General features: G+C 41.3%; 1 protein-coding gene and 1 long non-coding RNA gene across 4 annotated transcripts in view; one reads left to right on the forward strand and one right to left on the reverse strand.

The window, feature by feature from the left end:
- Nucleotides 1–12,474, forward strand: part of CWC27 (CWC27 spliceosome associated cyclophilin) — a 187,965-nt gene extending 175,491 nt beyond the window's left edge. Inside the window, exon 14 of one of the 2 annotated variants that reach the window (XM_036280302.1) lies at nt 12,073–12,474. In XM_036280302.1, the coding sequence (XP_036136195.1) occupies nt 12,073–12,235 (163 nt within the window). In that variant the 3' untranslated portion in view covers nt 12,236–12,474. The remainder of the gene's footprint in view (nt 1–12,072) is intronic. The other variant, XM_036280301.1, reaches the window with a different exon arrangement.
- On the reverse strand, nt 98–27,310 carry LOC118642503. Of its 2 annotated transcripts, none has more exons than XR_004961722.1 (4): nt 27,230–27,310; nt 16,660–16,737; nt 16,191–16,535; nt 98–267 (listed from the first exon to the last, which is right to left on the reverse strand). It is a non-coding gene; the product is annotated as an uncharacterized LOC118642503 (long non-coding RNA). The 2 variants fall into 2 exon arrangements; XR_004961723.1 differs by having other exon boundaries at nt 16,660–16,721; nt 27,230–27,305.
- Between the last annotated feature and the right edge of the window lie 690 nt (nt 27,311–28,000).

Below are 28,000 nucleotides of genomic sequence, written 5' to 3' on the forward strand. Positions count from 1 at the left end.
GCTACTTTTGCTTAATTTATTTGAAATGAATCTAAAAGCTTGTGATTTTTTTGTTATTTGTACTTTCTTAAATTTGTAATAAGTACCAAATGTTTGTCAACAGTTACCCAAATTCTCCAGAAACTATTTTGCTCTTTACTTTTTATTTGCAACGAAAGTACGTGTAAAAGTATCAGTCATAGTTAGACTCCCAGGCTTCCTAGATTATGAACTGGGAATCGGGCTTCAGTGTAAAATAACTTCAGTAGCTTCTCCTCAGTTGCTTATCTGTAAAATAGAGTGGAGGAAACCCAGTTACTTGCAAATCTGTAAGATTCAAAGCTACATACCAAAACTTCTAAAAATTCAGTATTGTGGCCAAATACAGAGTAAATGCACAAAAATTAGTCATAGCTTCTCTGAAATAACCACTTAAAAAACATTTTTTTAATTAAGAAAACTGCAACCTATTAGAAAGATAAATAGGTATTCTGTATTCCTAAAATGTTTAATTTTCTTTTCATTTTTTATCTTCATCCGAGGACTGTTTTTCCATTTTTGTTCAGATGGAGTGGGAGGGAGAGAGAGAGAGAGAAACATTGACGTGAAAGGGACACAATGAGTGGCTGCCTCCGGTACGACCCCAACCAGGTTCGGTTTCGAATCACAACCGAGGTACATGCCCTTGGCTGGAATCGAACCCACAACTCATTGGTCCGCGGGCCGACACTCTAACTGCTGAGCCAAACAGGCCAGGGCAAAAATGCTTAATTTTTAACAAAAACCAAAGAATCTCAAAATTATTCTACAAACCTAATATAATTCAAATAAAAATACCAGTAGGCCCTGGCCAGTTTGGCTTGGGTTAGAGCACTGCCCATGGACTGAAGTGTCTCAGGTTCAATTTCCTATCAAGAACACGTACCTGGGTTACAGGTTCAATCCCCAGCCCTGGTTGAGGTCCTGCAGGGGCAACCAATCAATGTGTGTCTCTCACATTGATGTTTATCTCTCTCTCTCCCTCCCTCCCTTCCACTCTATCTAAAAATCAATGGAAAAAAATATCCTCAGGTAAGGATTTATAAGATGATAATAATACCAGTAGAAGGAGGGAGAGAAACATGAAAGCAAAAATAGCCATGAGAAACAGACAGTAGTGTGGTAAAGGCCTGGGGTGGGGTGGGGGCTGGATGGAGAGGGTAAAAGGGGGGAACAATGGAAGATGTCTGTAATACTGTCAATAATAAAAAACAAAATTTTTTAAAAGCCGTGAATTTTTTTTATTGTTGAAAGTAGTACAGATGTCCCCCCTTTTTCCCCATTGATCCCCCCCTTCCCATTCCCAACCCTTCCTGCCTTCCCCAGCCTAATGTCCGTGTCAATTGGTTATGCATATATGCATATAACTTCTTTGGTTTATCTCTTCTCACCCCTCCCACTCCCAGTCCCTCTGAGGTTTGTCAGTCTGCTCCCTACTTCCATGATTATTCTGAACTCTTGGATTTTTTTAACAAAGAATAGAGAAGCGTCACTACGTACTCCTTAGTTGTGGGCTTCACATAGTGATCTTCCAAAGTATACAACATGGAAAGCATGAAAAAAGAAAGTAATTTTGCAGTAAAGAAACCAGACAAGCACTGTCTCAGTAAGGGGATCAAGGTCAACATACTCTTATTATATACTCTTATTATTATTATTATTATTATTATTATTTTTAATCCTCACCCAAGGATATGTTTTCCATTTATGCTTAGAGTGGAAGGGAGCAGGGGTGAGGGGGAGAGAAAGAAACATCGACCTGAAAGAGATACATCGACTGGTTGCCTCCTGCATGACCCTAACCAGGGCCGGGGAAGAACCGCAACTGAGGTACATGCCCTTGGCCAAAGTCAAACCCACGACTCTTTGGTCCGCAAGCCAAAGCTCTAACTGCTGAGGCAGACTGGCCAGGGCAGTTGTATAGACTCTTGATTTCATGTAATGAAAATTACATTTTACATCTTGGTCTTTATTTTAGTAATCCATAAGCCCAGTCTTATCATGAGAAAAACATCAGAAAATTTTCAGTAATGAGACATCCTATAAAATACTCAGCCAGTACTCCTAAAAACTGTCAATGTGACTTAAAAACAACAAGGAAATTCTGAGAAATTGCCACAGCCAAGAGGAACCTAAGGAGACATGACAGCAGACTGGAGTATGGGATCCTGGGTGGGATCCTGGAACAGGAGAAGAATATTAGGCATAAGCTAAGTATTTTAGTCTCCTAGGGCTGCCATAACAAAATACCACAGACTGGGTGGACTAAACAACAGAATTTACTTTTTCACAGTTCTCAAGGCTAGAAGTCCAAGATTAAATTCATTGTTGCAGGGTTGATTTCTGGTGAGACCTCTCTCCTTGACTTGCAGACGGTCACCTTCTTGCTGTGTCCTCACATGGCCCTTTCTCTATGTGCTCCTAGTGTCTCTTCCTCTTCTAAGGGCATCGGTTCTCTGGGATGAGGGCCCCACCCTTATGACTTTAGCTAATCTTATCTACCTCCGTAAAGGCCCTGTCTTCAAATATAGTCACTTTGGGAGTTGGGGCTTCAGAATATGAATGGGGGGAAGGTAATCTATTCCTTAACACTAAGGAAATCTAAATTAACTATGGACTGTACTTAATAGAAGATATAAGTATTGGTTCATTAAGCATAACAAATGTACCATACTAATGTAAGATACAATAGGGAAAATTTGTTTGGGGGTATAAGGGAACTCTGTACTATCTGTTTAATTTTTTTTGATAAAACTAAACCTCTTTTAAAAAATAAACTCTACTTTAAAGAGTAAATAAATTTTTAGAAATATTTTTTAAAAGAGTAAAAGGGCAGTGATTCAGATGCCAAAACTATGATAAATAAAGCAATGGGATACTGTACAGGGTAGATTATTTAAGAAATGAAGTTGAAACAACTAGGTAGGCATTTGGGGAAAATAATTAAATTAGAACTTTAGCTGGCCCAATATACCAAAAGAAATTTCTAAATTGACAAAAGATTAACAAGGAAAAAACTATAAAAGTGCTAGAAGAAAATGTAGGTGGATGTTTACATAATTGTAATATGAGGAAAGACTTCTTAAACATGACTTTAAAGACAGAGGCTATATGAAACATTGTGCCATTGTACACTGAAGGGAGGAAAGAGGAGAAAGGATGAAGGATGGAAGGAGGAAGAAAGGAGACAGGTAGCTGCAACACACACAAAATTAAAGGAAAAACTAGAAAAGATACTTGCAATTTATGTGATAAATAAGGATTTATATTCTTAATGTATTTGAGTCAGTTCCATTTGGCCTCACTGAATTCAAATGCCCATGCCCTGATCTCATAACTGGTCATTCTGGACAGGCCTGTACCAAGTGTCCCCTTCCTGGGATAAGGTGGGGTGTTATCCCACTTCAACCACATGAACTGAGAGTTGGGAAAGGTCATTTTTCAAAGGAAAAGAAGATCTATGCTACCAAAAGAATGAATGCTGAACCAGACACTCCCCAAAAGGGAGGATTTACTATAAATTAGATATTGTTTGCAGCATTGTTTATAAAGGTGGGAATCTGAACAAGCCTAAGAATCCTATAATATGGGGTTGATTGTAAATTATAGGAGCAACACAGTGAATAAAGGGATGTAGAAGTATAGTTATTCGTGTGAAAGATGTTTGTAGTTGGTTATGAAAAACAATTATAAAATATATACATTATGATACCTTCAAATATATATATACACATACATACATACATAGACATTCATAGAAAAAAGTACAGAAAGTGATGTCTACATGTTTACAGTAGTTATTGATAAGCTATGGAGTTGCATGTAATTTTTCTTGTGGTGGTTTTATGTTTTTGCCTCTCAGGATTATTGTATTTTACACAAAGAAAAAGCACACAAAACAGTGAATATGTTACTCAGGGTCTAAAAGTTGGAAAAGTAATATAAAATTTTTATAATTTGTGGATGCTATAAACAGATTCTGCCCTTTGACTGACTTATGGTCTAGTATAGATGAAACATCTATAAAATGTAAGGGTGAGCCTCGAGAGTTGGTAGGATGCAGTAAGTCCTGTGTATGATGATGTACATGAAAACACTTTGAAAAAGGCAGTGCCATGTAATAGAGATTATAAAAATGATACATGTGTGTATTGCGCATAGTTTATGTGTAATACACATACACACAAAGTGCAAAATAAGTTGAAGTGACAGTAGGTTCTTGGACCACACTTTTGCAAGCATGACGATTGAACCGCATTCAACTCTGAGGTAAATCAACAGGTGCATATTACCATCCCCTCATCACAGACAAGGAGACAAAGAGGCCTGAAAAGCAGTGTGACTATCCTACAGAAACATTTAGTGACTGAGTTGTACCACAAACCAGGCCTTCTGACTGCAATCCACAGAAGTTCCCATAGAAAGCATCAGAGCAATTCAAAGGCAGGAGCGCGTCCTGAGGCCCAGGCGGTCAGGAGGAAATAGGGTTAAACTGGGCTGTGAATGGACAGGGGACTAGACCAAGGAAGGCGCCGAGGGCATGCCACAGAAATGACAAAGACAGAGCACTGGAGCGTGCTCCTGCAGCCTCGGACACACGGCAGGTGTGGGCCCTCAAAGGGTCAAATGTGGGCAAAACTTGAAAATTGTTGTGTCTTGCTGAAATGTTTAAAAACAAAACAAAAAAAGACTGTTTTGCTTCTCAAATATAAGTCTCCTTCCAAGCTCTTCCCTGCCTCCCTCCAAAAAACCTAAACCAGATCATTTAAGTTTCTAATCCTTAGTCCCGTAGAATGATAAATTTAAGTAATAACCAGGAGTTATTTAGTTAGGTTTCTTAAGAATTCTAACTGAATAGAGATGTGAGGAGCTATCAGAATGGTTTACTAACAACAGTTTCACAGCGTGGCAAGGCCTTTCCAACCAAACAGAGAAAGGCCGTCTGAGGACAAGGTATGCATTTCCCTCTCCTCAGCCCTCACAGAGAATGAGTGAACAGAAGACAAATGTCAGTCATTACGCAGTTTGGCCCATTTGAGAAAGTTAACTGCTAGATTTTCATAGCATACGTTAGTGGTGGTGGAAATCCTTTGTTTTAGCTTTTTAAGTACAGTATTAACCTTTTCTCTGGTGTTACTGAGGTTAAAGAGTTACTAACCTGGAAAACTCGGGGGTTTCTAAACATTACTGCTAATTAATTTGGAATTATGTATTAATACCACCAAAGAGAAAGGTGAACAAAACCTGAATTCTGGTGAGCAGAAACGTTTATTTATTCAGCATTTATTGAGGGCGTTCTCCCTGCCCAGCATCATGACCAGTGCTGGTACAAAAGCCAATAAAACAGAGCCACCTGCAGTCTAGTAAGGCAGACTAGTGCATTGGCAGAGGGGTACCCTTGCCCTACTGGAAAAAGAGCAGGACAGGCCAGGAGAGGAATCGGGGACTGGTTCCCAGAGGGGATGACACCTTGGCTAATAGGGAGAGAAGTGTATCACCACAGAGAGGCAGCAAGGAGGCGGGAGAGAGAAGGTTTTGTTCAGGAAACTGCAAATAGTTCAGAATGTCTGGAGCATGAAATGTGATGGGGAAAGTGACAACAGGATCTTGAAGAGGGGAGCACAAGTCAGATCATAAAGGCCACATAAGAGATTTGGGTTTCATTGTGTAGACAACGAGGAGCCAGTGAAGAACTTAGGACAGTTTTCATGGCCAGATTTGCATATTTTGAAATGTTTTACATATATATATATAAAAAAGACCTGGATGTCATCATCAACCACAAGGCGTTCCTTACCAATTAGATGCGTGAGATTGATCGCCAGACATCCCCCCTTACGGGCTCAGGCCGTGGGCCTTCGGCTCCAGCTGAATGGGGCGTCCCTACCTAGCATCCTCATTGTAGGAAGAGTAGGGCAAACGGGGACTGAGATTCCAGAGAGCAAAAATTAAAGGCAATAAGGAAATCAAAAAAATTGCCTGGCTGGTGTAGCTCAGTGGTTGAGCATCGACCCATGCACCAAGAGGTCGCCGGTTCAATTCCCACTCAGGACACATGCCCAGGTTGTGGGGCCAATCCCCCATGGGGGGCATGCAAGAGGAGACCAATCAATATTCTCTCTCATCGATTTTCTGTCTCCTTCTCCTTCTCTCTTCTTCTCTCTCTAAAATCAATAAAGAAAAATTATTTCTTTAAAAAGAGAAGAAAAAAAATTAACAGTGAGAATTAATGCTTCTTTGTTTTTAAGCAAGTGTACCTAAAAGAGAGGTACCTTTTTTCAAAAGATGTTTTCACATTGCTCCAAGACATTTTTTGAAACTTCTTTTTCGGAATTCCTTTAAATACCAGCGTGGGAGCCACACAAATAATCATTCTTGTCTCTTTTTTTTTTTTTTATCCTCACCCGAGGACATTTTTCCATTTTTTGTTCAGGTAGAGTGGGAGGGAGAGAGAGGAACAGAGAGAGAGAGAGAAACATCGACGTGAAGGGACACATCGAGTGGCTGCCACCCGCACAACCGACCAGGGCCGGGGACAAACTGCAACCGAGGTACGCGCCCCTAGCGGGAACCGAACCCGGGTCTCTCAGGACCGCAGGCCGACGCTCTAACCGCTGAGCCAAACCGGCCAGGGCTCATTCTTGTCTCTTTATAATTGCATTTTTAAATTTTTGTATCCCAAAATAAGCACTAACTAACCAATCTGATTTTTTTTAATCCTACTCACTGGACTTAGCACAGAGTTAACACTGATTTATTCCTAAACTTAAGTCCATCTTTACAAGATGAAAGTTTACCTCTGAAGACATTGCTGGCTCTAAGTTTCTTGATCATGACTCTTGTAGGTTGCCAGGGAAAGGGTGGCGGTAGTAACACCTGTCCTGTCTCCCCCACAGTTGTTGTGAAGATAGTACCAGACAGCATGGAGCACTGTGGCAGCAGACGCTCATTCCTGTCGCCTCGCACTTTGCAGGCAGTTCAACTGTGCCTTTGTTCTTGTATCTGTCTGTTCATCTTCCGACAGACTGCTCACTTTAGGAGGTCAGGGCTTGGGTCATATTCGGCTTTGTGGTCCCTGGCGTCTGACATTGGGTTTCACACATAAACACTCTGATGCTTGTTGAATGAATAATTGAATCTAGCTGCTTGCCTTGTCCTCAACCCATATATAAGAAATGGATGATACACTTGCGATTATTCAGTTAAAATAATAGGCTCAGAGGCCACGTCAGCTGCTTCAGGTACGTGAGCAGTGTGTCACTGGGAAACGTCTGTGCTCATCTCTGAAGGGGCTGGAACAACTGGCTGATGAGGTCCATCAGTCTGCAAGTGTAAAGGTTCTTATACTCCAGTGCTGTAGTCTTAACTTTGGCTGTATTTCAAAACCACCAGGAAAACATTTTCATTTGCAGATGCTGGAGCCCCAACCCGGGACAATTGATTACCCAGTTGATTCCAGTGTATAGCCTGCGTCTGATGTGCTGCTCTAAGATTAGGCTTTGAGGAACATTGCTTTAAAACATATCCTGCGTAGTTCTGCGTTAGGTGCCACAGGAAATGGAAAAGAACATACGGCCTGCTCCCACTGCAGTCCCAGGGAACACACACTAGCCCTCGCTAAGAGGCGGGCGGGGGGCGGGGGGCAGCAATCGTGTGTGCTGAGCTGAGGGGCTGTGGGAAGGTGCACTTGCGCTGAGCACGACACTTCCTGCAGAGCCTGTTAGACATTTTACTAGTATCATAGAAATAAAAGACAGTCCCTGCCCACAAGAGGAGGGTCAAGTGTTAGTTTAGCAAACCAGATAGTACCAGCCCGCGGGCCTGGCCCGCACGAAGGGTCTGAAGGCTTTGACTCACAGCACCGGTCACCACTCTTGGCCCTGGGACGACAGCTGTGAACAAGACTCAGACTGTCTGGAATAACTGACAGGCTGTTCAGTTGAGTACACAGGCAATTGCAGAATGGTGAGAGTTGATGAAAGAAAAGAAATGAGGTTGGGAGATAGGAAGATCCCATTGTTAGAGGGTTTTTAAAGTCAGGCTGAGATTTCAGTCTAATACAATAGCTGATAGGTCCTGCTCGAAGGAATGCTGTAAAAGAAATGTGTAAAAAAGATTATTTTGGACCCTTTGGGGGATTATAAGGAGGAGAAATAGTACAGATGTAAAACAGTTAGGACACCTCCAACAATCTAAGGCTTGGGTGCCAAGTTCCTCAATTAGGGAGACTTGGAAATGGGAAGGGGTGGTTTATAGAATTCCCAGTGAAAAAGATAGCTGTTTTCATTATATAAGCATAAATAACAAATGCATTTTAGTCAAAAGTGAATTATTAATACTGGAATTCTGTTTTGAGCTACTTACTATATGTCTGAGAATGAGTGCCTCTCGCATTTCTTATTAATATTAATTGCTGTCATATCTTAATGTATTTCACAACTGTGTGAGAAGTTTAATAACTAGCTGTCAAGTTGGTAAGGTTAGTCAAGGTGTGGGTCCTTTCCAAAGAATCCGCTCTTCACTTTTGTTTATAATCCCACAGTCTCAGACCAAGAGAGTTACCTGTCCAACACAGCCTCTAGGAAAATGGCAATCCTCCGTCTCTCTAACACATTGAAATCAGTGTTCTCATTTGAGAATCTGAGCTTATGTAAAACTTTTTATTAATAAGAACTAAATTTCTGTCTTGGTCTTCAAGTGAACAAGTTCTAAAATTTTCATATGTAAATGATCAGTGTGTGCTTAATTCCAAAAAATTCACTGGTCTTGTTGGGCCAATTCCATGACCCGCCACAGTGTATAGCACTGAGCTTTCGGTACATACAAGATTGTAAACTACCAGACCCGTATGTACTCAAATTAAGTCTGTATTATAAGTCTGCATGTGTATTCTCACAGGAGACTTAAAACGAGGGCATGCTTTCAGTCCGTGCAGCCTGTGATTTATGGCGGCACACAGGTCAGGAGTTTATTATGCTGAAAATCATAATAACTTTTGTTTGCTTTCTAAAATGAAGTGATTGAAGCATGTTGAAAGATAAATGGGTGAAACATTTTTGATTATGCTTATATTTCTATTAAAGATTAAATATTATTGCTGAGTAACCAGCCATGCTAAGTACTATTATGATATTAAGGCTGAAGTAGTTTGTAAGCTGATCGCCCCTTCTTTCCTCTGGATTTAGGCTTGTTATTAATCAAAACGCTGGACTTGCTTAGTGCAGTGGTGTGTGAGGCAAACAGTTGAAAAAGACAGCTACTTTAATTTACGGCTTTCTGTTTTTCCAAATTTGTACTCAAATCTGTTTCTTTCTCTGGGCCTTGTGCTGTGGTCACATGTCGAGATGTCATTTCTTACACCAGAGCCAACTCAGCCCAATAGCTGCACGATTCTTTCACGGCATAGAAAGGAGGAAGGTGGCTTTTTATGTTTTAACTGACAAATCCTGGTAAAGTCATTTTGAAACATGGACAGCCCCTAATAGAAACGGATATTACACAAACCCATCTGTACTGGGGGGCAGAAAAGGGATAATTTTTTAAATAGAAGAATGCATAGATGGAAAGGTATTAATAAGTTAACTAAGATAGTGTTTATATGTATATCAATATAGGAGTATTGGGTAAATTATTTTAAAGGGCACATGGTCCCACCTACTCCCTGGTCTGGGCTAAGGCCTCTGCACAGGACTCGTCTGGAAAGCGCTCACGCTTCCGGAAGTGCAGGGTGGGGCAAAGGGCCCGAACAGGCCGCCGCGCTTCTCAACTGGGCCCTCCGCAGCGGTGATACACTTACAGTTTCTAAAAAGTGTGCTTTGTGGGCAGTGCAACGCATCGTAAAGAATGTCAAAAGAAAAGACCACCTCTTAATATCTGAAACAAAAGGCTGGATTTATTACTTTCTGAAGTAAGGACGAGCTGTGCTTTTAGACTCAGTGTCTCTGAGCAAAGCAGGTTGCAAATCTTTATATAGATTCGGAGGATCGAGATTGTTTAGGGGTGGACATCCGCTTCAGAAGCACACTGTTCAGGAGAGATTGTCGGTGATTAGCTGGCTTCCAGAAGCCTGTTCACTGGAGTGAGTCCGCCACGGACTGGCCAGCTTTCAAAAGCCCAAGGCTGTCACCGATTAGTTGGCTTTCGAGGTGTATTTACTGAAGTATTTACTGAGGTGCATTTAGGCCAAGGCGAGTCATCATTTATTGATTAAATCCGGTGTGATTATGTTTCAAATCAGTTCTAGTAGTCACTAGTTACCATGGCTGTAGAACAACCAGACTTTTTGTGGGAGTTGGAGATTGTTTTATTCTCAGAAGCTAATGCTTGAACACCGTAGGTAATTGAACACACGAGAGAGTCAGACAGGAATCCATCTAAATTGGCCATGATCCTGTGATGCATTTTCTACATCAGGGTATTTATTACTAAAGCAACAAGAAGTCTGAAAAGTCAAGAGTTCTCACATGTGAGCTGGCATGTTCCTATATTACTGACATCAGTTATGAATTTAATGCAAATAATCTGTTCTTAATAATAAATTGTAGAAATGTGATTTGCCTCATTTAGAAAATTAAAGGAAACCCTAGGTCATTAATCTCACTCATCCTCACCGCATTCCAGTAAGCTGTATCTAGGGTGGAAAGGGGTGGGAATGGTAGGTAGACTCAACTTGTCAGCCTGGTGAATTGTAGCTACTGCACCCTGAGCAATGATAGTATCCCTAATATTGTAGCCTTTTATTTCCCTCCCAGAATTTGCTTAGATTCTCTAAAATCCGAGTGTGTCCTTGGGAGTTTGTCACACAAGTAACCTCATTCAGCGTTTGCGCTTCTGCAGGGAGAAAGAAACCAGTGTAATGTTTGGGTTTCATCTGAAAGTTACAGCTGGTGTATGCAGAGTGTTAATCCTATAGGCAATTCAGCCCTATCTGCTGAGATAAAGAAAAGTGCTTTGTACGCCTGTTTTAAAAATTGCTTAGACAACTAGTGGGAATGCCTTAGTAGTTTTGTTTATATATAAAAATTGAACTTTCCTCTTTCCAAATTCATTCAACTGCCCTGAAACCTGGTCTTTAACTTCCCCATTTATTCCTGACACCTCCTAATGGGGACAGAGCTAATCACTTACATATTTCCCTGCTGCTAAGGATAGCCAGCTTATGACCACTTAGGAGTCAAGCACATGTTGAGACCTTAAGACCAGTACGCATTTGATAAAGTAGGGAAGCACGGTGGTTAGATTTGTTGTAGTCAACAGTAGGAGGAGGAAATTAGTCTGTGGAGCTGTGCCAAAAGCTTAGTTTCCTTTTGTTTGAAAAAATATGTTCCTTTAATTTAGCAACTCCACAGAAAATGAAGTCATAATACCATTTGAAGAATAATTTTCTTAACACATTACCTACTCGTGACCTATTTAACTAAAAACAAAACAAAAAATTAGGTAGGTCTTGTTTATTGTCAGCTTTGCTCTTTAGTCTGGCTCCCTCTGGCTAAGAATGTGCTCTTTATTTTATTTTTTTTAATGTTTTTGTTTATTGAATTTTTAGAGAGAGAGGAAGAGAGAGGGAGTGAGAGATAGAAACTTCGATGAGAGATGGAAATGTTAATTGGCTGCCTCTTGCACACCTCCTTCTGGGGATCGAACCCAGGCAGATGTTCTGACCTGGAATCAAACCTGCGACCTCTCGGTGCATGGGACAGTGCTCACCCCACCACCAGGCGAGAGTGGTGTGCTGGCAGAATGTCTGCTGAGTTTAGTTTAAACTCTGTGTAGAACTCTTTTAACCTCCCATCAGGGAAAGAACCTCAAGCAAAAACTGAGGCAAAGATGCTCACTACTAGAAATACAAGCCAACAGAACAAACTCCAGCCTTGTTTTTCAAATTCAAGCGTTTTCTGAGAAGTTGGTTTCCATGTGGTACAAGCTCCAATAAACAATAAACCCATCTTTGTGTTCTGCACCCTCGTAGTTCATTATGCTAGGGGTGGCGGTGTACAGAATTTCTGCTTTCAGTTTCCACGCTGAAATCACTGAACCATCTCTCTCCCTCCTCAGGATGTCACATGTACTTCAGTTTGAGGATAAAAGCAGAAAAGTGAAAGATGCAAGCATGCAGGACTCAGACACGTTTGAAATCTATGATCCTCGGAATCCAGTGACTAAACGAAGAAGGGAAGAAAGCAAAAAACTGATGAGAGAGAAGAAAGAAAGAAGATAGGAAGGAGAACGTTGACAGCAGAACCAGCTGAAGTGCGCCTGCAATACATGGCTCATTGCTCCCAGCTGCATCTAAGGGCATGGAAGGAAGCATTTTTGAACCTGTTGTCTGGTTGTGAAAACCAGTCATCTTGTTATGTAAATTGTGGACTGACACACACATATGCTTTTGGTGACTGGAACACACTTTAATTTCTTATGACCTTTTATATTGCTAAATGTGAAATAAAATCACTTTCCCGTTTTCATCGTAACCATTTGTAGACTGTTTTATTTACCCTAAAATATGTGAAAGCTTCATTTTCCAGATTTTTTTATATGAAGTTCTTACAGAAAGTATTTGAGGAAAACCTCCCTGTCATTCTGTTACTGTGGTACTAACTTTGGAATATAATAAAAACATTATATAATATAAAGATTGATTTTTTTTTTCTTGGTTGTTTTGCATATAACCATCTAAAGTAGCCAAATCAGTAAGATAGCCCCATTGCCTTAGATTGTGAGGCACCCCCACGTGGATGCTCACACCTGCGTCTGGGCTAACGCACGCTCATGTCAGCCCAGCTCATTGCACACCCTGCCCGACCGGGGCCTTGCCCATCCTCCACCCTGCTCCACAGCAGGAGACATGCAGAGGTCCCGTCGGGCAGTGCAGCTCACCGAGAGTCCAGCCTTTGTTGGCAATCACGCATACCAGTTATTTACTACATATTATCTATATTTAGTCAGGGTTTTTTCCTAGAATCCGAATGCTAAAATTATCCACAAGCTAACTTTCAGTTACCTTATAAAACCTCACCAGCCACATCTTCTCAGACAGGCTCACCAGCTCCCTCTGTAATCCAAAAGGCTTTTCTCAGAGCACTAGTGCTCAAAATGTAGCCCCGACTCACCCTGCGGCGGCCACAGCAGACGGGACGTGTTAGAAATGCACATTCTTGCTGGACTCCCTCCTCCCCCACCCCCTTCCAGACAGAGGGCTCGTTAAAGTGACCGCTGGCCTCACTGCTGCCGATTCCATCCTTGGAGGTCAGCAGTATCTACTGAAATTAAAGATGCATCCATGATTCAACAATTCTAATCCTGGAGTGTACCTTAAAGAAATTCTCCCAAGTCACTCAAGGAGGCCTGTACTGAATAGACATTGAAGCATCGACCAAAGAACTGATCAGTCGTTTTATATCCATACTATCAAATATTTTGTAATGGTGAAGATCAGTAAACCAGACCTATACGTATTCGTTCATTTTAAACATAATATGAAAAAAAGGAGACCATCTGTATAAAAATTTAAAACACATACTATTACATATAGTTTATGGATGTACACATGTGTATCAAAAATACAAAACGTATAGAAATAGTGGTTACCTCTGAGGAGGCAGAAGGAATATACAGGGAGCTTTGCTCGTGTTTGTAATGTTTTCTTAAGGCAGAGGATGGGTACTCCGTCCTCATGATAGTATTCTCTATACATTTTGGTACACCTGAAATATTTCATAATTTTTTTTGTATGATCAGATCTAGAACCTGAGGTGAGAAAACAGGACTCCCGGAACTCACGAGAAACCTTCGTTTTTACTTCAGGAAGCAGAAAGTGTCCAAGAGGCGGAGAGGGACAGGGTAGTGGGACAGGGTAGCTCAAAAGCGAGGTGATTGAACTCAAAGCCACCAAAAGTAAGCCAGTGTTTGGAAGTATGTCCTATGTTGTCCTCGCAAAGTTGTAATATCTTCGATATTACAAGTATTCAGAAAGCAAAATCTTGCTTTCCAAACTTACAAAGTTTCTGTCAATTATTATGAAATGTATTACCACTTGATTTGTTTATATCGAAGTACTCTACAAGTTTCCTTATCATTCCTCCTCGAATGTATCCACCCCCACCAGTGTGGCATTGTCCCAAGAACAGAGGGAACCACAGAAAATAATACATAGGTTTAAAACAACTGAAAGACAAATTAAACCACCAGCTTGGTTAAGTGCTCACCCTAGTTTATTCACGAGGACCAGAAAGATCTTAAATTCCACAGAGATTAGAATCATACCAGGAGAATTTCACCATGGTAATAGAATTGACTTTGACCTTAATAATAGCAATAACAATTTTTAAAAGCTTAAGAATATAATTAAATTAATTATCTGTTAAATACAAATGAGGCAAATGTAGGTTTACAGCAATGTGTACACAAAACAGTTTATTCTTGTAGTATTATTTATTAATTATTTACTTGTTTTCCATATGCACAACTGTAAACCTGCTTTTGCCCCACATCCATACTATATGGTATAGTATACCTGTATGGTGTTAAATGTGCTTCTAGTAAAGTCTTTGGAAGTGTCACAAGAACATGTTTGGGCCATGTGAATTGAAAAAAAAAATCAGTTCGAAGACCAAAAAAAAAGAAAATGTAAGAAAACTAGCCTTTTTAAGTTTATTGTAATTTCATACTTATTTGGGTTTTTCTTTTATGTGTCTTGCCATAGGGATGTCATCCTGAAACATGAAGTCGTTAGCACTCTTGTTCATTGTCTGTGACAATGCTAGACATCTGGAGAGCAAAGAGAAAAGCAACTCCAAGCCTTTTTTTAATCCTCACCCAAGGATTCGTTTTTCTATTGATTTTTTTTTTTTTTTTTTTTTTTTTAGAGGAACCAGGGGGGTGGGGGGGACATTCATGTGAGAGAAAAACATCGATTGGTTTCCTCGAATACATGCACCCTAACTGGGGATCGAACCCAAAACCTAGGTATGTGCCCTGGCTGGGAATCAAACACGCAGCCTTTTGGTGTATGGGACGACCCTCCGACCGACTGAGCCACTGGGCCAGTGCAACTCCTGGCAACTTATTTTCTCATTTTCTGACAAGCCCTTTTTTACTGTGGTCGAAGCAGTTGGCAAGGTGAAAGTTAAAGCTAGCCCTAGCCCTCTCTTTTCTCAGCAGGTAATCGAAGTAAATGCAGCTCTCTCTAGAATCGTTAATGGCGTAATATGAAAACGCACATTGTCACATGTCCCCGGCTCCCTGTGAGGCCACATGGCAATGCCATCTGCTGCATCTAAAAATGGGGACATACTAGAACAAGGTCATTAAAACGTGTGAGGAGATGAGTGGTTTGCTGCTGTTGTTTTTAGAACCAGTTCAATAAGCTAGGGTGTCCTTATCAAACTGTCACTACCAAGCGTCTTGATAGGGTCCGACGTGTGAGGTACATAAACCTGTTGTGTTGTGTCTGTTGTGTCAGTGCAGCCTGCATGGACAAGGTTAGATAGCTGCACACTACTGCCCAAACATGCTGCTTAATCTTGGTGATAAGGAGAAAGAAAATGGAGGTGTGAATGAGTTACCACCGAGGGCTCTATCAGTATAAGCAATTTGTATGTTCGGGGTGTAGAGAAGTTAAGAGGGGTTACATTCTTGAACACTGTCATTCACACACACACACACACACACACACACACAAAACAAGGAGCAGGTCTGGTTTCTCTATGACTTTGACTCCGTTCCAGTGACTTTATACAGTTTATCAGGTGGCACCACTCTGCTTACTAGAAAGCAGGTTTCCTGTCCCATATATATTTTATCTCCTTTCCTCTTTTGGCTTTTAGTACAGAGAAGTGAAGCTGGAACCATTTTTTAGAGAAATCCTTTCTAATGAGGATTTGAAGATATTTGAATTCCAAGGGAAATAATAAAACACTGACTCGTACGGAGATGGGTATTAGTAGTCCCCTGCTTGTAGAAAGAATGCACATTTATTCCCCAAAACCCTCCTCTCCAAAGCTGTATGAATATGTCACAGGTGCTAAGGGTTTTGTAAAGCCCTGTGGAGAGCTGTTTTCAGTAGTGTAAGGGTAAACTGGATCCCCCCCCCCAAAAAAAAAAACACCACAAACACACAGAAAGAAAAGCCCTGATGTGCAGCACTTGCCGATTTCCGTGGTGTAAATACTCACCGTGGCTGATTTCCTGCCTCCAAAAGAAGCCCCGTAAGACAGCTGGCTGTGTTCCCGTTGTTTCGCTGTCAGCGACAACTCGTGCTGCCACGAAAGAAGTCACAAAGGTTTGTAACCTTGTTCCACGATCACACTCTTCCTGTGTATTTCCATTTTGTGTGATCGTGTCACACAAGCTGGTCAAGTCCTAAGTTCTAGCAACATCTGTACCCTATGTTTTTATGACTAGTTTGTATCTCAGATGCTCTGTTGATGGAGTTTTCAAAGCCACCGGCTCACATTTGATTCTTCCCTCTGCTAGTCGTTTCTGCTTCGGTTATCTGTCAACTCAAGAAGCAAGCAAATCTCACAGAAAAAAGAAGGGGAGAGGAAGGAAAGAAATGTAATTATATTTCTTTGAAATACAGTATACAAATTCATCATTTAATTTTTTTTTAAGGTACTCGGGGTGAAGGACAGAGAGTCCTACCTGGAGAGAAGATTGGCTTCTAAATAAAATGCAGGCAGGAGTCTGGTCTCTCTCTTCTACATCTGCTGGGAATTATTCCTTCAAGGTTAGATCATAGTATTAATCCATGTGACTTGATCACCAAAAATGTCTTTGGAGACTCTCTTCACAGCACTAGTCAAAAAGATGTTCTTGGTTTTATAGAAATTTCTTTTTTTCATTCTCGTGATGCCAAAAATGATATTGTTGCTAAAGTTTTGGCACTTGTTAATTAACAAGAGATGTTGAGAGCAGGAAGCTCTTAAGTGACTTTCTCATTTATTTTCCAAATAAATCTCGTTGGAGTTTTAGTATAACATTCAAACACTTGAATAACAATGTATTTGTTTTTTTAATTTAAAAAAATTTTTGATTACAGTTGACATTCAGTATCATATTAGTTTCAGGTACACAGCATAGTGGTTAGACATTTATATAAGTTACAGAGTGCCCCTCCCCAAAATAAGTCTAGTGCCCACCTGACACCATACATAGTAATTACAATATTATTGACGATATTCCCTGTGCTGTACTTTACATCCCCATGACTGTTAGAACTGCCCATTTGTATTCTTAATCCCTTCACCTTTTCACCCAGCCCAGTACCATCAGTTTGTTCTCTGTATCTAGTAATACCAATATATTTGAAATGAAGGGAATCATGTAGAAAATAAATGAGTACTTTAAAGTAGTATATAATCCATGGTTAGTTCTCAATGGTTATGAGGAAACTTACAATTTGTGTGATATGTATAAATCATTCTTTAATTGCAATTTTTAAAAAATCTTCACCTGAGGATATGATTTTTATTGATTTTGAGAGAGAGAGAGAGAAAGGGGGGGGGGGGGAGAGAAACATTGGTCCGCTGCCTCCCATAAGCACCCTGGCCAGAGAGCAAACCCACAACCTAGGTATGTGCCCGGACCAGGAATCAAACTCAAAATCTTTTGGTGTAAAGGATGACAGACCCTCCAAGTGAGCCACCTAGCCACGGCTAAGTTACAATTTTTGAGGAAACATTTTATTTAGGGTAAGAGGAATGTGATTATTTTATCTGTATTCTCAAATTATACTGTATTGTTGGTATAAATGAATGCATCGACTAAGAACTGACACTATCTCCCGAAGCAATGAACGAAGTCAACAGGTGATGTTTCAGTGTAAACTTAAACATGATACTATGTGAGGTTTGTTTCAGAGTGAACTTAAATAATGCCCATCGTGTGGACGCCATGTCTCATCAGATCTACACTTCCGAGTGGCCGCCACCCCACCACTTCATCGGCACTTCACCCGTCTCTGCTCCTGGCAATGCCATTTTTCCAATAGCTCAGGCCAAATAGTTTGGATTCCTGTCTTTATCTCACACCCCACATCCAGTCTGTTATGATATTCTTTTGGCTCTACCTTCAGAATATATCTAGAATTTCACCATTATTTACCACTTCCCCCTGCCATCACCCAGGTCAGAGGGACCATCGACTTTCCTGTGGACGAGGTAACAGCACCATAACTAGTCTCCCTGCTTTCGCCCTTGGTTCCCTATTTTCTTTTTTTTCAATCCTCACCTGAGGACATTTTTTGATATTTTGTTCAGATAGAGTGGGAGGGAGAGAGAGAGAGAAAAACATCAACGTGAAAGGGACACACTGAGTGGTTGCCACCTGCATGACCCAACCAGGGCCGGGGACAAACTGCAACCGAGGTACACGCCCTTAGCGGGAACTGAACCCGGGTCTCTCTGGACCGCAGGCCGACGCTCTAACCACTGAGCCAAACCAGCCAGGATTTCCCTATTTTTTATTACTAACTTAACAGCCAAGCAAAACCTTTTATTTATTTATTTATTAATATTTTTTTCTTTATTGATTTTGAGAGAGAGAGAGATAGAAATATTGATGAGAGAGAACATGGATTGGCTGCCTTCTGCATGCCCCCACTGGGGATGGGCCCACACCCTGGGCATGTGCCCTGACCGGGAATTGAACCAGTGATCTCTTGGTGCAAGCGTTGATGCTCAACCACTGAGCCGCACCAGCCGGGCCAAGCAAAACCTTTTAAAACAGGTCACATTGTTATACTGCTCTGCTCAAAACACTTCGGTGGCTCCTCATTTCACTCAGAGTAAAAGGCTCTGTCTAGATAACAGCCACCCCAAAACCCCAGTCTCTGACCTCCTCTCTACTACCCTTCCCATCGCTCACTCCATCCTTCCTGCGTTTCATCGGATGAGCTAGGTGTGGTCCTCAGGTGCTTTGCACTGGACTGTCCCTCCCCTGGAGCACTCAACCCCCAATGTCCAAAAGATTGGCTCCCTCGGCTCAATGAGGCCTACAGTAACCTCTCTCCTTTATCATCGCAACCCATCCGCTCCCTACATGCTCTGCCCCTGTCAACCTCCCTCTCTGGTTATATTCAACAATACTATGAACACCTAAGCACTTTGCCTTATTAACGTATTTACCTGTTACACAAACAACCTTATGCAGTAGGGATTCTTTTTTTTTTTTTTTTATCCTCACCCGAGGACATTTTTCCATTTTTTGTACAGATAGAGTGGGAGGGAGAGAGAGGAAGGGCGAGAGAGAGAGAAACATCGACGTGAAGGAACACATCGAGTGGCTGCCACCCGCACGACCAACCAGGGCCGGGGACAAACTGCAACCGAAGTACGTGCCCTTAGCGGGAACTGAACCCGGGTCTCTCAGGACCGCAGGCCGACGCTCTAACCGCTGAGCCAAATTGGCCAGGGCACAGTAGGGATTCTTGTCATCATTATTCAGATGAGGATGCAGCCTTAGAGAAGTTAATTACTTTTTTATTGTTTACCATCCATCTCCTACCCTAGAGTGCCCTCCGTGACAGCAAAGATTTGTGCCAGTTTTGTTTATTATTATTATTCCAGGGCCTAGAACCATGCCTAGTAAATAGTAGGCACTCAGTAAGTATTTGTGGAATAAATAAATAAACCAGCACATTAAAAAAAATGACATCCAATATAGGGTTATTCCATATTTTATAATTCAGTATCTCCACTGTTTCATAAAGTTGGGACATTTTTCACTAAAAAATGAAGGAAGAATACAACCATGGCTCTGGATCAGCTCTAACATTTGAATAAACTGTTAGAAAAACTTCACTACATTGCCTTTTTCTCATTTAACACAAGACACTTTGTCACAGATGGGCACAGACCCACAGTTTTGGGGAACCACTGGTCTGTTGGAAAACACATTTCTGCCTATATTGTTTCCTTAAGTACCTGCTCATTACATTTTTATTTATTTAGTTAGTTAGTTAGTTAGTTAGACCTCACCTGAGGATATTTTCCCATTGAATTTTAGATAGAGTGGAAGGAAGGGAGGGAGAGAGAGAGAGAAATATTGATGTGAGAGAGACACATTGATTGGTTGCCTCTCCCACAACCCTGACCCGGGCCAGGGAATCAGACCTTCAACCCAGGTTTGTACCCTTGACTGGGAATCAAACCCGTGACCCTTTAGCCCATGGGCCGAGGCTCTAACCGCTGAGCCAAACCGGCCAGGGCAAGTCCCTGCTCATTATAAAAGCAATGTTCTAATTCTTGAGACAAGAATGAACTCAGGGCCAGCACGGAATGTGCCGAAAGCAAGGCTGTCGGGGTTTAGGCCTACAACAGGCAGGTGCTGTAACCTCTTACTATCGTTCTCCTGTCCCACGTGGGCGTGGCAACAGCTGCCTTACCCACCTCGCCTCACAGTCAAAAGACATAGATGAGAAAACCAAGCCTTTACAAAGCTCATACTGATAAGAGCTGACATTTAATGGATACTTAATGCCAGACACTCTTCTAAGCACTTTATCTATATTAACCCTTTAATCCTTATAAACAACTTCATGAAGTAGACTGTATTGTTTTCTCCATGTTAGAAATGAGAGGAAGACTTGGGGCTTAGAGAAGGGAGAAAGTTGTCCAGCTCACGCAGTAGGTAGGGGAGCTGGATCTAAAGCAAGAGTGACTTTCAGAGCTTCGGCCCTTGATCTCAGGGGCTCGATGCCTCTCCACCAGCGGGACTGGTTCACGGTGCAACTTACATTTACCTAGAGCATTTATAATCTAGTGCAGTGGAAGGGGACGACACCCCCCAAAAACACAAAACAGTGATTTCAGCTGAAAGGAATTACACATGTGAAAACGAACGGATTGTAGAGTAAACCAAGAGATCACCTTAGTGGGTTAATCTAGAACTGCCTTGTGGCAAAGGGAATTTTGACTGTAATTTGGAAGGAAGGGAGAACATGGCATTGAGAATAGGTCATGTTCCAGGTGGAGAGGACGCTGTGCAGACAAGCTATTAAGACAAATGTAGGAGACAGCAGTGTGTCTACGTGATGCCAAAACATCTGGTCAATTCAGTCTTTAAAAAACCCTCCATCAATGTAGTGAATTTCTTCAGTCAATCCAGATGTTTGGCGTCTTGTAGACAAAACATCCAGATGATTAACTGAAGATTTGACATAGTTGACTGGATTAACCAGATGTCAGAGCATCGTATAGACGCTGTCAGGACGTTGCTTGGCTGGAGCGGACCCCAGCTGGGAAGGAGATACCGGTCAGGCCACGCGAGGGGGTTTGCAGCAGAGGACCTGGCCCTCGAATGTGGTGCAACTGGGAGCTGCTGGAGGAGTGTGATGGAAATGATGCTTGAGGAAGAGGATTCTAACAACTGTGTAAAGAAAAAAAAATGGTGAGAGGAAAAGTTGTAGACAGGAAAGAGGATGTTAGGAGAGTGCAGGTGTGTGTGAGGTAATTAGAGCCGGACCAGAATCAGGCTTGGGAGAGCAACAGGAAAGAGCCGAGCTGAAAAACATTACAGAAAAAGAACAGGAAGTCACGATGGGCTAGACGAGGGAGTGAAACTGCACATCACCGCAAGGTTGGAAGAGTCCAGGCCTGGGAAAGCAGCTGCCGGCAGCCTCACCACAGGAGTACACCAAGACGGGATCCCCAAGAGACCCCTCCTCTCAGCCTCCGGTGCAGAGGCCAAGCCAGGCCCACAGGCAGAGGGAACCTGGAGACCACAAACACAGCTCTCATACTAAGGTTCTTGAATCGTTTTAGAGGCACGAAAACAGATTTCCCATCAAGCCCAGTTGCATGAAGGGATTGAGAATGCAAGATTCAGATTGTAGGTAGATACCATTTTAGTGAACAGTCTAAAAAGGCAATAGATATTTTAATGACATTTGCTGTTATATAGCATATAATGTAAACTAAGGTGTATAGAGGTATGAGTGAATTAGATGAAATGAGACTATGAGAAATTACACAGTACCTATATTACTTGACAAATTAGCATTATAAAAGCCTGTTAACACAGCCCTGGCTGGTTTGGTTTAGCGGGTAGAGCGCTGGCCCTTGGACCAAAGAGTCATGGGTTTGATTCCGGCCAAGGGCACGCACCTCGGTTGCGGTTAGTCCCCCGCCCCAGTTGGGTAATGCGGGAGGCAACCAATCGATGTGTCTCTCTCACATCGATGTTTCTCTCCTCCTCCTCTCCCTTCCTTCCACTCTATTTAAAGATAAATGAAAAAATATCCTCGGGTGAGGATTAAATAAAATTCTGTTAACACAAAAACTGATGGCCAAATCCAAGACTATATGATATATATTTTAAATTCTTGATTTATGAAACCTTGGAATGTTCAACACTTGATGTAGATATTTTGCAGGGTTTTTTTTTATTCCAAATATTTTATTTTGATAAGAATCAAGTTTATCTTTATAGTCACAAATTGGAATTCATTAGGAGCCAAACTATGATAGTTGAATATTTTTTAAAAATATTCTAAATATTCATGTAATTCATGATTTTGCAAATTTGCAGTTTCAAGCGCTTTCAGCTCCAAACTTATCAGCCCACACAGCCTGTTGAAGGCCCTTTACAAATACACCAGGTTTTCACCAATGATATCTTTGTTCAGAGAAAGAAACTTCAACAGTTTAATCTCTCTTTGTTCGTGGTTTGGTACAAAATTAAGAATCAATCTCTTTCTCTCTTTCTCTCTTTCTCCTCCCCCTCACCCCACCAGAGGAACAACGCAGAATGTGAGATGATAACTGTATTAATGTGTTTCAAAATCACCATGGAGAAGGGGGAGGGATCAGAAAACTTGTTCAAATCAGTTTCCCAGGCCTCAGCAATGACAAGTGCATTGATCTGGAGTGGGAGCCACAAATCTATTGTTTTTTGTTTTTGTTTTTGTTTAATTTTTAATGAGCTCCTTCAACTAATTTTGATGCCTGTTTTCTGAAAACCAAACTTGAGCAGTCGCTGCCCTAAAGCAGAATGCTAGAGAGTGGAAAACATCTATTGGATATACAAAATCTAAAATGATAAAATAGCTTTAAATTATTTTGTTACCCAAGAATCACATCCCTTAATTATTCCTTTATGCAATAAGCTACTAGGTAAATTCACCCTGATCTGTGAAATGAAGGATTTTTTACAGAAACTGCATGAAGTCTCATACACCTGTGCAATTAAGCTGAGAAGCCCAGAAGACAAATAGGACAGCCTGTCTGTTCTCAATTCATAGCACTGCTCACTGTAGCCCTTCCTGAACACAATGTTTACATGATGGGGAAATGTAATTAATGATCTTGGTAAGTCTTTCTAGTTGTCCAAGGCTAAGTGAGTCACTTATTTATCAGATAGAAAAAGAAAAAAGAAAAGAGAAAAAAAAAAAAAAAAACAGTTGGGTTCACTTAAACAATGGGTGATTTATCCAGGTGTTTAAATATAACCTTCCCACGGCCATCATTTTTATAAGAAATACCTCAAAGTAAGTAGATAGCAAACTAGTTATTCAAAAAGTTAATCAGTGAAATGTCCCCAGTCATAGCATCAAGATTACAGTCTTTGTTCTTTACACATAATCTTTCAGATGTCTTTTGTTTTTTGGCAGCACAAACTATATTACAAGACAGATGAATGGATTTTTTTTTCTGGTTCTGTGGTTTCATTTGCCTTAAACTCAATGTATTCTCCTAAATCTTTTCCCAAGGACATAAGAATGGAAATAGCTTAGAAAAATTTTGTTAGATGCCTAATGTTTGTCATTACCTAAGGTGTCACAATTAAAAGTCAAATTTACTTTCAGTGGACTTCCAATGATGTTTTTGAAACACATAAAGGATTTCCAATGTAAGCCAAGTGGGTTTTGGCTTGAGTAGTTAATTCCTTCCCATTTAACCATTGTCCTGCCTCTTTCAAATCCCATCTAGCAACCCCAGGAAACGGTCCCTTGTCCTAGTACAAGTCAGTTAGGACAAGATAAAATTGAAAAAGAAAACCCTTAGGAATTTTCCAAACATATGAAGTACTTGCATTCTGATACAGGTTAAAACAGAAAGATCCCTTTCCCGCGATCTCTTGCTTATCTCCCACATAAAATTTTTAAACTTAAGTGCTTCCATCTTGACCACAGTATCGATAAAGGCAAGGAATAGAAAGATTTTTCTTTAGAGTATTTCATTGATTCTACTGCTTTAATATTATTTATTGCATGGAAAGGCTTTGAATGTTGAACTTTTTTTCCCCTCAAGGCTATTGCTAGCCCATAGGTGCCTTCGTGTGAATTAGAAAAAGGCACCCAATTCCCTGAGACACTTTACTCTCATATGTCAGAAAATTGTGGTAATTTACTAATTTTGTTTGGAAAGGACACTATAGCATCTGCAAGAAAAATTGTCTTAAGTATCAAATCTATGTTGCTTATCAAGTGAATCATGTCCTCTTAGACATGGTACCCTTGTGAATGCCCAATGGCACAGCTGTGGGTGACGGCTCTTCCTCTCTCCCCCACCCACCCCACTCACCCTACTGTCTGCCTGTCCATTTCCCACCCAGCCCACAGGCTGCTTACAGTTCTATTCGAACCTGAAACACCACTGTCTCCGAGATCATGGAAGATATTGTTCCTGACAAATCCAAATCTACCTCCTTGAAATTCACTCCTTCTGGTAATTCTCATTCTCTTCTTCCCTTTCCTATCAGCAATTGATGTCTCCACTCCTATTTTCTGTGGCCTCTGTTCTTAGACTCTAGTTCTGCAGAATCTGGTCACCGCCCCCCCCCCCCGCCCCCAGATAAAATGGTCTTTGAAGCCAAGGCATTTAGCAGGTGGAAGTTAAAAGTGCTGTCCGTTCCATATGACTTAGCCTGTACCACATCACGGTTTCTCACAGCGAATACTGCAGTCAAATGCTTGTCTTCCTGTAGAACTTCCTGCACAGGCCTCTAGATTTAGTAATAAGACAAGAATTTTTAACTTGGGCATGTGATATTCCATCTCACTTGCAGAGGCCCATGGCATGGTAATGAAAAAAATCTGAAAGTTCAGATTCTACAATAAATAAAGAGACTTCCATGAGTCATCGTGAAGGACCATGGCCCCTCTGCCTCTGGCCCCCAACCTCCTGCAGCACTCTGAGGAAGACAGTTCTTCTCCAAGCCTGCAATTCAACAGTCATCCAGTAAGATGAACAACAAAGACATTCTTCCTGGCCTGTGAGTCACATGAGTAGCTAAGGTTATTCTCTATAGGCTAGTGATGGTCCCAGGTTTAAGAATGAAGTTGCCTGGTGTGGCTCAGTGGTTGAGCGTTGACCCATGAACCAAGAGGTCACCAGTTCATTTCCCTGTCAGGTCAAATGCCCAGGTTGTGGGCCAAATCCCCAGTGGGGAGCATGCAGGAGGTGGCCAATCAATTTTCCCTCTCATTAATGTTTCTATTTCTCCCTCTCCCTTCCTCTCTCTCTAAAATCAATAAAGAGAAAAAAAATGAAGTCTTCATGACCTACTGGGCTAGGAGATAATGGATGACATTCTGACACGGTCCGTAACCTGCTGCCAGCTTCTGGGTATCCCCTCTTAGTATACATAACATGCGAAATGTATTTAGTGCCTCTCTGCATATATATATGCTGTTGGGAAAAGGGCACCAATAGACCTGGTCGATGTAGATGGCCACAAACCTTCAATTAAAAAAAAAGTAATATCTGGCCCTGGCTGGGTGGCTCAGTTGGTTGGATATATATATATTGTGTAAATATATATATATTGTGTACAATATATATGTGTGTGTGTGTGTGTGTGTATGCTGATAATATGATAGAATGGTATGCTTTCTCTCTCTGTCTGTCCTTTAAGTATCTAAGACACTCAATGTCTCCTGAGACTTACTGGTTGACAGTGGGGATTTATTTTTTCCCCTGACAATCCCACCAAGAACCACCTAAAGAAGAGGCAGCCATTTTAAAATCCGTGGTGGTCAGCGAAGTCATCCAGCATCCAAAGGCCAGTTCTCTTTACTTTCTATCCCTTACTGTTTGTGAGTAAAATTTACCTCACCGAGAGGAGAAAAAGAGTATTTTGTCTTGTTTTTCTACAAGTACACTATTCTCCAACTATTTTATGGGCTGGGAAAATGATAAAGCACCTTGAAAACCAAGCAGGTTTTTCCCTTCACAGCCAATATGATAGGGGCAAGAAGTGACATTTCCGTAGTCATCAAAAAATGCTACAGAGAAAAAAAATTCTATAGAGCTGAAAATAACCTTGGTGGTCATTGTTCTAACATGAGTCTTGTTAAACCTTAAGGAAATTGCTTCCAATACAGTCATAACTCATTTTATTGTGCTCCGAAGATATTGCTTTTGTTTTTACTTTTTTTTTTTAATCCTCACCGGAGGATATTTGTCTCTTTATCTTCAGATAGAGTGGGAGGGAGAGAGAGAGAAACATCGACGTGAGAGGGACACATTGATTGGCTGCCTCCTGCATGACCCCGACCAGGGCCAGGGACGAACCGCAACGAAAGCATGTGCCCTTGACCAGAATCGAACCCGAGACTCATTGGTCTGCAGGCTCATGCTCTACCACTGGGTCAAACTGGCCAGGAGATATTACTTTTGTTTTTAATCCTCACCCAAATTTGTGTGTGTGTGTGTGTGTGTGTGTTATTGATTTGAGAGGGAGAAACATCTATGTGAGAGAGAAACATTTATCAGTTGGCTCCCTAATGATCCCCAATAGGAGATTGAACCTGCAACCCAGGTATGTGACCTGAATGGGAATCGAATCAGCATCCTTTTGGTGCACAAGATGATGCTCCAACTAACTGAGCCACACAGTCAGAGCCAGATACTACTTTTTTTTTAATTGAAGGTTTGTGGCCACCTGCATTGACCAGGTCTATCAGTGCTCTTTTCCCAACAGCATCTGCTTCCTTCGTGTCCCTTTGTAATTTTGGTAATTTTCACAATATTTCAAACCTTTTAATTATTATTATATTTGTTATGGTGATCATCAGTGATGTCTGATGTTTAGTATTGAAATTGTTTTGGCCCACCATGAACCACACTTATATAAAACGATAAACGTAACTGATCAATGTTTCGTGTGTTCTGACGGCTCCACCAACCTGCCACTCCCTGTCTCTCTCCCTCTCATCTAGCCTCCCTATTCCCTGGGACACAACAATATTGAAATTAGGCCAGTTACTAACCGTACAATGGCCTGTCGGTGTTCTAGTGAAAAGAAGAGTTCCACATCTAGTCCTGGCGAAGATGCTGTGAAGATTACTGAAATGACAACAAAAGATTGAGACTATCACATAAATTCAGTAAATTAAGCAAGTGGAAGGGTCTGAGAGGACTTTTGAAGAAGTTGTATTGTGGGTAAAATACTTTCAAACAGCATCGCATGGTTCGTCAAAAGAAGCATCAATCGGAGCAGCAAACTTCATTGTTGTCTTATTTTAAGAACTTGCCAGACCACCCCAGCCTCCAGCAACCACCATCCTGACGGGTAAGCAGCCATCAACATCGCGGCAACGCCCTCCACCAGCACGAGGTGGACAACTCGCTGAAATCTCGGATGATGGTTATTATTTTAGTACAAAGTATTTTTAATTAAGGTATGTACATTGATTTTTTTTTTCAGTCATAATGCTGTTGCACACTTAGTAGACTGGAATATAGCATAAACATAACTTTTATATGTACTGGGATACCCAAAATGTTTGTGTGACTCGCTTTATTGCAATATTTGCTTTATTGAGGTGGTCTGGAACCAAACCTGCAATATCTCTGAGGTATGCTTATATGGGACTGAGATGCATCAGAATTTGTTGGAATGTGGTCAACAGAAAAATAAAATTTCAAGTCCTGGTTTACTTGCCTGAAGAACCTCCATGAGACAGACTCTATACAGGAAACAATTCCATCTTCCAGAGTGAATATTCACTCGCTTGCTTTTCAAGCCAGGAGTTTGGAAG

Source organism: Molossus molossus, unplaced genomic scaffold (genome assembly GCF_014108415.1).
Source record: "Molossus molossus isolate mMolMol1 unplaced genomic scaffold, mMolMol1.p scaffold_m16_p_3, whole genome shotgun sequence".
NCBI lineage: Eukaryota > Metazoa > Chordata > Mammalia > Chiroptera > Molossidae > Molossus > Molossus molossus.